The sequence below is a fragment of the Lepidochelys kempii genome, chromosome 4 (assembly GCF_965140285.1).
Source record: "Lepidochelys kempii isolate rLepKem1 chromosome 4, rLepKem1.hap1, whole genome shotgun sequence".
NCBI lineage: Eukaryota > Metazoa > Chordata > Testudines > Cheloniidae > Lepidochelys > Lepidochelys kempii.
In genome coordinates this window covers 121,433,554-121,445,896 of record NC_136383.1, presented here as the reverse complement: position 1 = coordinate 121,445,896, position 12,343 = coordinate 121,433,554, and the positions used below count along the sequence as shown (strand labels likewise).

The following is a 12,343-nucleotide window of genomic DNA, read 5'->3' as shown; positions in this document are numbered from 1 at the left end:
GGTGGAGATTCTTATATTTTGACTGACATGAAATGCTGCTAATGACAACTGCTGGATTAAAGTCACTGGCAGTTGCCATGTTGAGAGAGAAGCTATTTGTTTTAGCGGTAGTATGGAAAATACTGAGCTAAGAAGTGATTTCATCTTGAGGAATTAACATATCATCCTATATATCAGCAACAGTTGGGAATGAGTAGCAAGGGAGAGAAGTATTAGCTATAGAATTTGGATCCATTCTGATTTTTTGCATATGTCCTTTTCACTAAAGGGACAATGTCAGTTTAATCTATTTAGTTTTTTAAAAATGAATTAAAAGCAGTATTGGGTCCTTGAGTGAAAAATCGCTTGCGTCCATCCCTAAGTCCTCCCCTCAACTTTGGTATTTTTATCCCTGTATGTTTCTATTTTTTAAATGTTTATCTCTCTCCTGTTGGTTTCCGAAACACACAGAAGCAGGAGAAACTAACTATAGTGAAACTATAGATAGCTATACACAGAGTTGTCAAATGTACAAAGTAAACTGAAAATAATTTTCTCTTCTTTAGTTATAGTTATCTTAAGTGTTACTTGCAACAATGAATGAGTAAAAAATTTCAAACAGGTGTTTCTTAAGTTGACCTTTAAACCTTTGAAAACTTTTAAGTTCCCCAAAATAGCTTTGTGCCAGCTTTGTCAGCTTCCCAAATATTTTTTAATGCAGCAGAAGGCAGTTGTGTATCTTATGACAATTTTTTTAAAATACTGGATTTAATATTCAACTCTCATAATATTAGAAAGTGCCAAGATTTACATTTTGATCAGTATAAATATATGTTCTCTTTTTTAAAGCAAAAAGTAGTTTAAGCTAGATGTGTGCATTTTGTCTGAATTCCTTAATCTGAGACCCTCTTGTAAAAAAAAAACCAAAACAACTTACATTTTGCTGCTGAGCTGTAATGTGACTAACATGAGAACAAATGAATTTTCTAGTATTTTGTAGATGAGATGAAATAGTTGGAATCTGTTTTCTTTTAATGGGGTACCTATTTTTATTTGAGTCTTGCTCTTGGGAACTAACAGAACTTGCATTATATTGCAATAACCATAAAACATCTGACAGCTTTATGTAATAGTGTATTCTAGTGACCCCCCCCCCCAAATCAAACTGCCAACTACACTATAAATAGATTTCATCTGATTGAAAACATTTTTTCTCTCTGAGGAAGAATTTATATGCCTGACAATTGTTAAAATAGTGACAGAACACAATTTATAGACTTGTTTATGTCACTGAGGTGCCATCTATATTGCCATTTCTCTCATATTGGGAGCGGGTGGGGAAGGGAAATATTTTAATAGATTAATAGATTTTAACACCAGGAAGGGCCATTATATCATCTAATCTGACCTATTGTATAACACAGATCATATAATTTCACTCAGTTATTCCAGTACTGAGCCCAATGACTTGTTTTTATCCAGGGGTGAAAGTAAGTTAGAAGACTTACCGGTACGCCGGAGTCCTGAGCAAGGGGCGTGGCCTCAACCGGAAGAGGCAGGGCCTTAAATCCCCGGGCCCTTTAAATCTTGATTTAAAGGGCCAGGGCTCCAGCTACAGTAGCGGCAGCTGGGAGCCTGGGGCCCTTTAAATCACCCCCGAGCTACCAGCTGCAGAGGTGGCTGGGAGCCCCATGGTTCGGGGGCGATTTAAAGGGCCCAGGGCTCCAGCTGCCGCTACTGCAGCGGAGCCCTGGGCCCTTTAAATCACTGAGGAGCCCTGGGGGCTCCCGGCTGCCACTGCTACCCTGGGGCTATGGGCTCTGGCAGAGCTTTAAAGGGCCTGGGGCTCTGCTGTGGTAGCAGCTGCCGGAGCCCCGAGCCCTTTAAATCCCCGCCTGAGCCCTGCTGCAGTGGTGACCGGGCTCCATTGGGGATTTAAAGGGCCCCAGAGCTCCAGCTGTTGCTAGCGCCCTGGCCCTTTAAATGCTCGCCAGAGCCCCACCGCCACTACCCCAGGGCTTCGGCAGCAGGGGTCCGGCGGGGATTTAAAGGGCCGGGGCAGTAGCGGTGGCTGGAGCTCCGGGGCTCTTTATATCCCCGCCAGAGCCCCCCTATCCCTACCCCAGGGCTCAGGCAGCAGGGCTCAGGCCGGGATTTAAAGGGCCCTGGGGGTGGGGGGTTAGCAGCGGCTGGAGCTCTGGGGCCCTTTAAATCCCCGCCACAGCCCCGCTGCTGCTACCCCAGGGCTTTAAATTGCCCTCTCGGAAAGCCGGTCCTGGTACGGCGCACCGGCTCTTACCGGTACACCGTACCGGTGCATACTGGCTTACTTTCACCTCTGTTTTTGTCTAAATCATGTATTCCACAGAGGTATTCAGTCTTGATTTGAAGACATCAAGAGCTAGATAATGCACCATTTCCCTGGTAGTCCGTTCTAATGCTTAATCACAAGTATTTCTATTTTGAATTTGCCTGGCTTTAACTTCCAGCCACTGGTTCTTGTTATGCCTTTCTGCACTAGACCGAAGAGCCCTTTAGTGCCCAGTATTTTCTCCCCTTGAAGGTTCTTATTCATTAGGATCAAGTCAGCTCTTTATCTTCTTTTTGATAAACTAACCAGATTGAGCTCTTTAAGGCATTTTCTCCAGCCCACAAATAATTTTTCTGGCTCTTCTCTTCACCCTCTCCAATTTTTCAGCATCTTTTAAAAAATATGCACACCAGAAATGGACACAATATTCTAGTACTGGTCTCACCAATGCCATACACACAAGTAAAATCACCTTCCTACTCACTACTCCCCTGTTAATACATCCAATGAATTAGCCCTTTTTTTGCCACAGCATCACCTTTGGAACTCATGTTGAGGAGTTTGTCCACTATGAAACCTAAATCTATTTCCGTCACTATTTTCCAGGATACAGACCCTGTCAAGGTTCCTTCCCAAATATGAACTCTAGGGTACAGATGTGGGGACCTGCACGAAAGACCCCCTAAGCTTATTCTTACCAGTTTAGGTTTAAAACTTCCCCAAGGTACAAACTTGTCCTTGTCCTTGAACAGTATGCTGCCACCACCAAGTGTTTTAAACAAAGAACAGGAAAAGAGATCACTTGGAGACGTCTTCCCCAAAAGTATCCCCCCCCCAAACCCTACACCCCCTTTCCTGGGGAAGGTTTGATAATAATCCTCACCAATTGGTACAGGTGAACACAGACCCAAACGCTTGGCTCTTAAGAACAATGAAAAATCAATCAGGTTCTTAAAAGAAGAATTTTAATTAAAGAAAAGGGAAAAGAATCACCTCTGTAAAATCAGGGTGGTAAATACCTTACAGGGTAATCAGATTCAAAACATAGAGAATCCTTCTAGGCAAAACCTTAAGTTACAAAAAGACACAAAAACAGGAATATAGATTCCCTCCAGCACAGCTTATTTTACAAACCATTAAACAAAAGAAAATCTAATGCATTTTCTAGCTACATTACTTACTAACTTTACAGGAGTTGTAAGGCTGCGTTCCTGATCTGTTCCTGGCAAAAGCATCACACAGACTGACAGAACCCTTTGTTCCCCGCCCCCCCTCCAGATTTGAAAGTATCTTGTCCCCTCATTGGTCATTTTGCATCAGGTGCCAGCAAGGTTACCTTAGCTTCTTAACCCTTTACAGGTGAAAGGGTTTTGCCTCTGGCCAGGAGGGATTTTATAGCACTGTATACAGAAAGGTGGTTACCCTTCCCTTTATATTTATGACATACCACCCAAATCACAGATAGGGTGAAACGCTGGCTATGATTTCGTCCTAGAGCTCTAGGAGAAAACAGAGTTAATAAGACACATGCACCTCTAAATATACTACTAACTGTATAAAGACTAACAATATTTTCCACATCTCAAGGATGATTTTAACCAGTTGATTATGAGAAACTTTTACGGAAGAGTGCATCAGCTGCTTTGTTGGAAGCTCCTGAGATGTGTTGGATGTCAAAATCAAAATCTTGGAGAGCTAAACTCCACTGAATAAGCTTTTTGTTATTTCCCTTGGCGGTATGAAGCCACTGTAACGCAGCATGGTCAGTTTGCAGGTGAAAACACTGTACCCAAATGTATGGGCATAGCTTTTCCAGAGCGTAGACAATGGCGTAACATTCCTTTTCACTGATTGACCAGTGGCTTTCCCTCTCAGACAGGTCCTTTCTGAGAAACACAACAGGATGGAACTCTTGATTCAGTCCTTCCTGCATTAAGACTCCTCCCACACCACGCTTAGACACGCATCTGTGGTTACTAGGAACGGTTTGTCAAAGTCTGGGGTCCTTAGCACAGGGTCAGACATGAGTGTCGCTTTAAACTGGTTAAAGGCCTTCTGACACTCTTCAGTCCACTGAACGGTATTTGGCTGTTTCTTTTTGGTTAGGTCTGTCAGTGGGGCGGCGATTTGGCTGTATTACAGTACAAATCGCCTATAATATCCGGCCAAGGCTAAGAAGGATTGGACCTGTTTCTTTGACTTTGGGACAGGCCATTTTTGGATAGCATCCACTTTGGCCTGTAGGGGGTTGATAGTTCCTTGACCCACCTGGTGTCCAAGTTAAGTCACTCTGTTTAGGCCTATTTGACACTTCTTAGCCTTAACAGTTAGTCCTGCCTCCCTTATGTGCTCGAAGACTTTTTGTAGATGTTCCAGGTGTTCTGCCCAGAAATCCAAAAATATGGCCACATTGTCAAGGTAGGTGACTGCATATTCTCCCAATCCTGCTAGGAGACCATCTACAAGTTTTTGGAAGGTGGTGGGTGCATTCCACAGCCTGAAAGGGAGCATATTAAATTCATACAGCCCGACATGTGTCATGAAGGCTGACCTTTCCTTGGTGGATTCATCTAGCGGTATCTGCAAGTACCCCTTGGTGAAGTCCAAGGTAGAGATGAACTGGGCCCGTCCCAGTTTCTCTAAAAGTTCATCTGTGCGTGGCATTGGATAGTTATCTGGGCGAGTTAAGTTTTTGCGTGGACTACCATAAGCTAAATGGTGTATCTCCCCATCTGGTTTGGGAACTAGAGATGCCCATGCACTGCCAGAGGGGCGGATTACACCCATCTGTAGCATATCCTGGATCTCCCGTTCTATAGCAGTTTTAGCTTGAGGAGACACCCGGTAAGGTTGGGCTCTAATTGGGTGAGCATTACCTGTGTCAATGGAGTGGTATGCCTGATCAGTCAGTCCTGGGGTGGCTGAGAATGTCGGCGCGTAGATATTGAAGAGCTGAGAAGCAGTGGGTTGCTTCGTGCCACCGTCCAAGCTCTCTGGAGGCTTTCATCTGCTTCCTGTTCGATCTGGAACTGTTCCCCTGATGCCAGAGACATCAGTTCCTCATTGGATTGCGGACCTGGGCTTGGTCCCTCTGGAAGCGATGCAGGTGATGGGACTGTTTCCGTTGACTGTGAACCGCTCTCCACTGGTGTACTATGTTGGGGATCAGGCTCCAGCTGAGCCTCTTGTGTAGGGTTATCTGCTGCTGCCAGTGCAGGTTCGGTGGGGCCCTCTGATGTTGGGGTTGCAAGTACTGGATTCAGTGCTGGCAATGGTTCTGGTGCTGGTTGTTCCGCTGGTTCCGGTTCTGGGACTGGCTCTGTCTGGGTGTCTGTGACTGGATCCACTACTGCTGTTGCAGACGTTGGCATGGGGTCCGGTTCCATCACCTCTGACCGGGTCTTGGTAGAAGTTTCTGGAACAGAGCTAGGTGTGACAGCTTGCTTACCCTGGCTGCGGGTGACCATTCCTACCCTCTTGGCTAGCTTCACATGATTGGCCAAGTCTTCCCCCAACAGCATGGGGATGGGATAATCATCATAGGCTGCAAAAGTCCATGTTCCTGACCAGCCCTTGTACTGGACAGGCAACTTGGCTGTAGGCAAGTCAAAAGAGTTTGACTTGAAGGGTTGAATCATCACTTGGACCTCTGGGTCGATTAAATTAGGGTCCACTAAGGAAGCACGGTTAGCCAACACTTATACTCCGATGTCCCTCCATGCTGTGACCTTCTTCCCGTTCACACTCACAGTTTCCCTCCGCTCTGAGGGTATCTGGGAGGCATCTGGGCCTGAGGCCCTCTGGCGTGATTCCGGTGCAATGATCTGTAGTCTGTTGGGGTTCTTGAGGCAGTTGGCCTTTACATGCCCTGGCTCGTTACATTTAAAACATCATCCAGCTGACGGGTCACTGGGGCGAGGTGGGTTGATGGAGAACGGTGTGATGGGACGATAAGGTGTCTGTTCCTTGGTGTGTAGTTGGGGCCTTGAGCTGCCCCCGGTAGTAGGGTGTGGTGTGAGGGTGTCCCTTCTGGTATCCGCTCCAACTGCGACCAGGGTTGTTTCTCTCTCCTCACTCCACCCATTTTGTTCTGGTTTGGCCCACTTCTCTGGCAGTCTGGGACTGCTCGTATTGATCAGCATAAGAAGCCAGACTTCCTGCTGAGTCCATTTTCTTATCCTATAAACACTGTTTTATATCCTCCTTGGACGTATTCAGGAATTGCTCCTATATCATCAAATCCCGCATTCCTCCAAAGTTAGTTACAGCCCGTCCGTTGAGCCATTTATCAAATAGATCTGTCATCTGGTTTACATAAGCCACATTACTTAGTCCAGGCCCTCTCATAAGGGTTTGAAATTTTACTCTGTTAGTTTCAGGTGTAACTTGAAATTGCTTTAAAATCAAATCCTTGAATATATTATAGTCAGAAGCCTCATCAATAGGAATCTTATTGAATATGTCCAGAGCTCTTCCAGTCAATTTTGCGACCAATGTGGTCATCTTGTGAGTTTCAGGAATTTTATGGAGTGTGCACAGTCTCTCAAAGGTGAGAAAATATTCAGCAATATCACTGGATTCATCATACTGTGGACTTAGTCGCTCCCATTTGTGGATTGTTGGGGAAGGATTGTTAGGGTTATCTGGAATATTCTGCTGAGCCTTTGCCTTTTCTATCTCCAGTGCATGCTTCCTCTCTTTTTCCCTCTCCTCCATTTCTTTTTCGTTTGCCTCCATAGCTCTCCTGTAGGCAACCTCCATTTCTTTTTCTTTTGCCTCCCCCCTGGTTTTGTCTTTGGCTGCTTGTGCATCAATCTCCATTAGTTTGAGTTCTACCCATCTTTCATATTCCTTCTATCTTTCCTCAGCTTCTGTTGAACATTGCATTCTGACATCGTAACCTCTCTGTTTTTAACTAACTTTACACCCGAGAGTTAGAAAGAAAAAAAACCTGGCTTGTAAAATTTGGTGTGCTGTAACCTGAGAACAGCTATCAGAAAAAAAGGTCTCATCTTAGAGAAAAATCCTTTTGTTATGGAGATGCTCTGTCTCCAGGCAAAGAGACAGAAAAACTCTAACTGCTTTCAACTTAAAAGCTGCTTCCAAGCAGCCCAAAGGAAAAAAAAATGTCCTTTTAAAATCCTACTGTGCTTCTGGTTCAAAATAATCTCTGGTTCAAAATGATGCCACCGCTCTGCCACCATGTCAAAGTTCCTTCCCCACTCTGAACTCTAGGGTACAGATGTGGGGACCTGCATGAAAGACCGCCTAAGCTTACTCTTACCAGCTTAGGTTAAAAACTTCCCCAAGGTACAAACTTTGCTTTGTCCTTGAACAGTATGCTGCCACCACCAAACGTTTTAAACAAAGAACAGGGAAAGAGATCACTTGGAGACATCTTCCCCCAAAATATCCCTCCCCAAGCCCACACCCCCTTTCCTGGGGAAGGCTTGATAATAATCCTCACCAATTGGTACAGATGAACACAGACCCAAACGCTTGGCTCTTAAGAACAATGAAAAATCAATCAGGTTCTTAAAAGAAGAATTTTAATTAAAGAAAAGGGAAAAGAATCACCTCTGTAAAATCAGGGTGGTAAATACCTTACAGGGTAATCAGATTCAAAACATAGAGAATCCCTCTAGGCAAAACCTTAAGTTACAAAAAGACACAAAAACAGGAATATAGATTCCCTCCAGCACAGCTTATTTTACAAACCATTAAACAAAAGAAAATCTAATGCATTTTCTAGCTACATTACTTACTAACTTTACAGGAGTTGTAAGGCTGCATTCCTGATCTGTTCCTGGCAAAAGCATCACACAGACTGACAGAACCCTTTGTTCCCCGCCCCCCTCCAGATTTGAAAGTATCTTGTCCCCTCATTGGTCATTTTGCATCAGGTGCCAGCAAGGTTACCTTAGCTTCTTAACCCTTTACAGGTGAAAGGGTTTTGCCTCTGGTCAGGAGGGATTTTATAGCACTGTATACAGAAAGGTGGTTACCCTTCCCTTTATATTTATTACAGACCCCTATTATGTATTGCATTCGTCATTTCTAGATGTCTGACCTTGCATTTGGCTGTATTAAAACACATTTTGTTTGATTGGGCCTACCTTACTAGGAGAACACAGATCACTCTAAATGACTGCCCTGTCCTCATCATTTACTATTCTGCCAATCATGATCTCCAAATTTTATCAGCAATTATTTTCTCTGTTTCCTTCCAGATCATCATGTCAGTAGTTGCTCTTGTTCTCCAGCAGTATTGCCTCTACAGAACCACACGCTAGGAGATTTGTGCTTAGCCATATGGTCACAGAAACCTTTTGAGCAGTGATTGACTGTAGAGAGGCACACACAATTTTCTTGATCCCTACTTTCCATAGACTGAGGATGCAAATACCCCTTTCACTCCCTCCCTTAACAGTCTCCCAATTTTTCTCCACTTATTGAAGCACTGTTTACAAGTAGGCTCTGAAGTAGAATGAACAAGGGTGAAGGTCAGTGTCGTTCTTTGGTAGCAATACATTTGGGGAACAAGAGTTACTGTTTGTCTGTTACCCCTCTTTCTTCTTCATTACATTGCTGCTGCAAAGCCCTAGTGTAGAAGACTGACTAGTACTGACCATTCAGAGGTGGTGCACTGAGTGAGGACCCTTGCTAATTGAGTAACAATTTGAGCACTATATTCCAAAACCCAGAAACTGATCTTGATGCACCATTGAGCAAATAGCAATTTGTGAAGATGTGACATCCCCCCACCCCAAAAGAAAAAAAAAAGTAACAGTCATACAGATTTCAGATAAGGACATACAGCAGGTGCATGCTATTAAAGATGCTATTTCCCTAGTTGAGGGAGCTCTGACACATCCAGGCAGAGGCACATCAGCTAATTTATAACATGGCTGGATGTGTAGTCTTATCCACCTATGTAGCCTTTGAGTTGAGCTGACTTAACTCATAGATTTTTCTCCAAAGATCAGAAATAGTCTATTTGATTTTCTTAAGAACTTTATTTTGTCTAGTAGTAGTTAATTTCTCTTACCAGACACCTCCCTATATGGTGGTAGGTCTCTGGGCAAATTACAGGCAGCAATTTAAGGACTGATTGAGAGACACAAAGAGAAAGTACTGCAAGGACACAATTTGAGATTTGGCTTACACCACAGTGGGAACAGCCTCATTGGTGCAGAGCTCTGCAGGATCTGTAACAATGGGCTACAATCTTGCCCTAAAGTAGCAGTGCCTGGTGATGAGATGTTTACTGTAGCTATGGAGTTAGAATTCCAAGTCCAGTATAAATATATTTTTAACAAGATGGGTTCTTCAAAGACAGTAACCAACCTCTCACAATAAAACTTTGGTGCTTAAAGGGTAAGAAAATCCGATAAAAGGCGAATATTCTGACTTGCATTATGTAAAGTAAACCCTTGTTAAAAACAAGGAAATTCCTGGCTCTTTTCCAGAAGCTCAGTAGTAACTTTTTCTAAATGATATAACTGTAAAAATGCACTTTTAAAAAGCTATAGTAGGATAAAGTTGGTTTTTATCAGCCCTAGTAGACATAACTTGATCAAGAAAGGGCTATAAAATTTTAGGCCCTACTTATAGTTTACCAGATATATGAGTTTAATGTTTAAAAAATATTTGTATTTCAGAGCTGAAGAAAGACCAGTTAAGAAAAGAAAGCTTCAAAGCTGTAGTTTCCAAAAGAAGAAACTAAAACTAATGGAAGCCATGTTGGAAGAACAAAAGAAGTTAAGCAGAGCTATGGAAGAAACCTGTAGGGAGGTGCGCAGGATTCTAGATCAGCAAAACATCATTCAAGTTCAAAGCCTGCAGCTACAGGAGAGAATGATGAACCTACTGGAGAAAATGATCTCCAAGTCTAATGTGTAGTTTCCTTTGTGAATGCTGCTAAACTACACTATTTAACAATGTTATAGAAATCCACTATCACACAACTTATGTGTGTCTGTTGCCCTTTTCCCATGTTTTCTATGGAAATTAATATCTTAGTGTAATCCTAGTGAAACAAAGAGAACAGTTAATGCAGGGTGAGAACTATCCAGGATCTTGTGGAGTTAAGTAATAACAGTGAGGAAATTGGTGCAATATATACCTAATTGTAACTATTTTTGTACTGAATGGTTAAGGGACGAATAGCTCTGGGAAATGAAATTTACTGTACTATTTATGCTAAGGTCAGGTATTATTTTACAAGCAGCAGTCTTGTGTACTGCTTCATACCAAGGTCTGCAACCTGACCTACTGTGGAAGAATACAGTAGTGTATTTTCCAGACACATTCACTGCATTTCTGACTTTGTCCAAGCCAGACTCAGTTTTGAAACACATGCAGAGGTTGTGTGGCGTGAACTATAATTCTTGTGAAGAGCTAGTTGAGATCACCAAACACAGGACATTTTAAACTCCATGCAAAAATGAACAGTACTCAAAAATGAAATATTAAATAATCTCCCAAATACACTTTTGATAAAAAAAATAAAAACTATATACTGAATACTAAACTGTATTGAAAGTACTTGAAGTTGCTTTTCATATTAAATGTATAATTTTTTTCATTACTAACTGGAATCTGTTGACTTTATGATCAACGAACAATTAGAAAACTCCATTTATTCTCTATCACAAAAGAAACATATTGTACTGTGTGTATACATTTTATATTTAGATATAGATCTCCCTCAAGTGAAATAAAGACAAAGATAACCTTATTTATTATTTGCTGGACAGATAGTGTGCTTGGGACAGTGCAAAACAGTGGAAGACATTGCTACTGCCTCAAGGAGTTTTCATTCTAAAACACAATACAGAGATATAATAGCCACATATTTGGGTCATCCAGGGTATCTCAAAGTGTGGTATAACATTTATTTTTAATAACACTTTTCCAGAACAATCTCTCTTGCTGGTGAAATAATTTTGATACGGTACATGGAAGTAGTATATTATAAGGAGTGGTTTAAATGAAGGGAGGGTGGTCAACATTAATATACCACAAGAGGCAGCTGAAATCCTAAAGGATGGTATAGAAGTCATCAAGATGAAGTACTAGCAGCATTCTTGTTGTCTTTATTTATAGAGTATTTCATTAAAAATCATCTTGAACAAATAACTCTGATCTAGATTATCTGAACTGCTGATATGCTATCTCTTTGAGAAACAAATATTTCTACTGTCAAGTTCACACTGCTCCTGCTGTATTTGTGAAGCAAGAGTTGCCCATCTAAGGGCTGATTAGACTCAATCATAAGAGAGTATTCTTCTTAGTGGCTACAGACCAGAATTCTCAAATGGTGCTTTGCATTTATATAATAGTACTTGGCATCCAAGCATTTCAAAGCACTTGACATTTAATTTAACCCTCAAAACACCTTTGTCATGTAGGTAATATTGATCATGTACACAGGTTAAATATAAGGTAACTATTGTTCATATACCCATGTTAAATACAGAGAAACTAAAGATATGTCCACACTGCATGCTTCTTTAGATTACATACTTTGATAGCCCCCTTTCACCATGAGTGTAAATAGCTGTGTAGACAGTGAGGCACAGCTTAGGTGAGTAGAGTAAAGACACATCTGAAGAGTGTGGGTGTGTACCCGAGCACAGATGCTACACAGCTCTTGACTTGCCTAAGCCATACTGCCATGTCTACATTGCTATTTTTAGCAATGTATTGTTCCTGCTACTTTCCTGTTGCTAGAGCCTTTCCTTTCCACAGGAAAACCACTCACAGCAGGGAGAGGATCTGGCAGTTCCCTGCTGCTAGAGTCTTTCTCTGCAGTAGGTACTCCTGGGGGAATTCTGTGCAAAAAATTAAAAATTCTGCGCACTATATTTTTAAATTCTGCAAAATTCTGCATATTTTATTCGTCAAAATAATGCAATATAATCACGCCAGTTTCAGTTATTTTGGTAATTTATTTAAGCTACAATACACTAGATGGAGAATGGCAAGAGAATGGTAGTGGGGAGCATTGGCAGAAATCCCCAACCCCCCTTTCTCTAATAGTAATGTACC

General features: G+C 42.1%; 1 protein-coding gene across 1 annotated transcript in view; it reads left to right on the top strand.

The window, feature by feature from the left end:
* The window catches only part of MSANTD1 (Myb/SANT DNA binding domain containing 1), a 35,021-nt gene extending 24,251 nt beyond the window's left edge, over nucleotides 1-10,770 (top strand). Inside the window, exon 4 of the mRNA XM_073340144.1 lies at nucleotides 9,952-10,770. Coding sequence (XP_073196245.1) covers nucleotides 9,952-10,192 — 241 coding nt within the window. The 3' untranslated portion in view covers nucleotides 10,193-10,770. The remainder of the gene's footprint in view (nucleotides 1-9,951) is intronic.
* The last annotated feature ends 1,573 nt before the right edge of the window (nucleotides 10,771-12,343 follow it).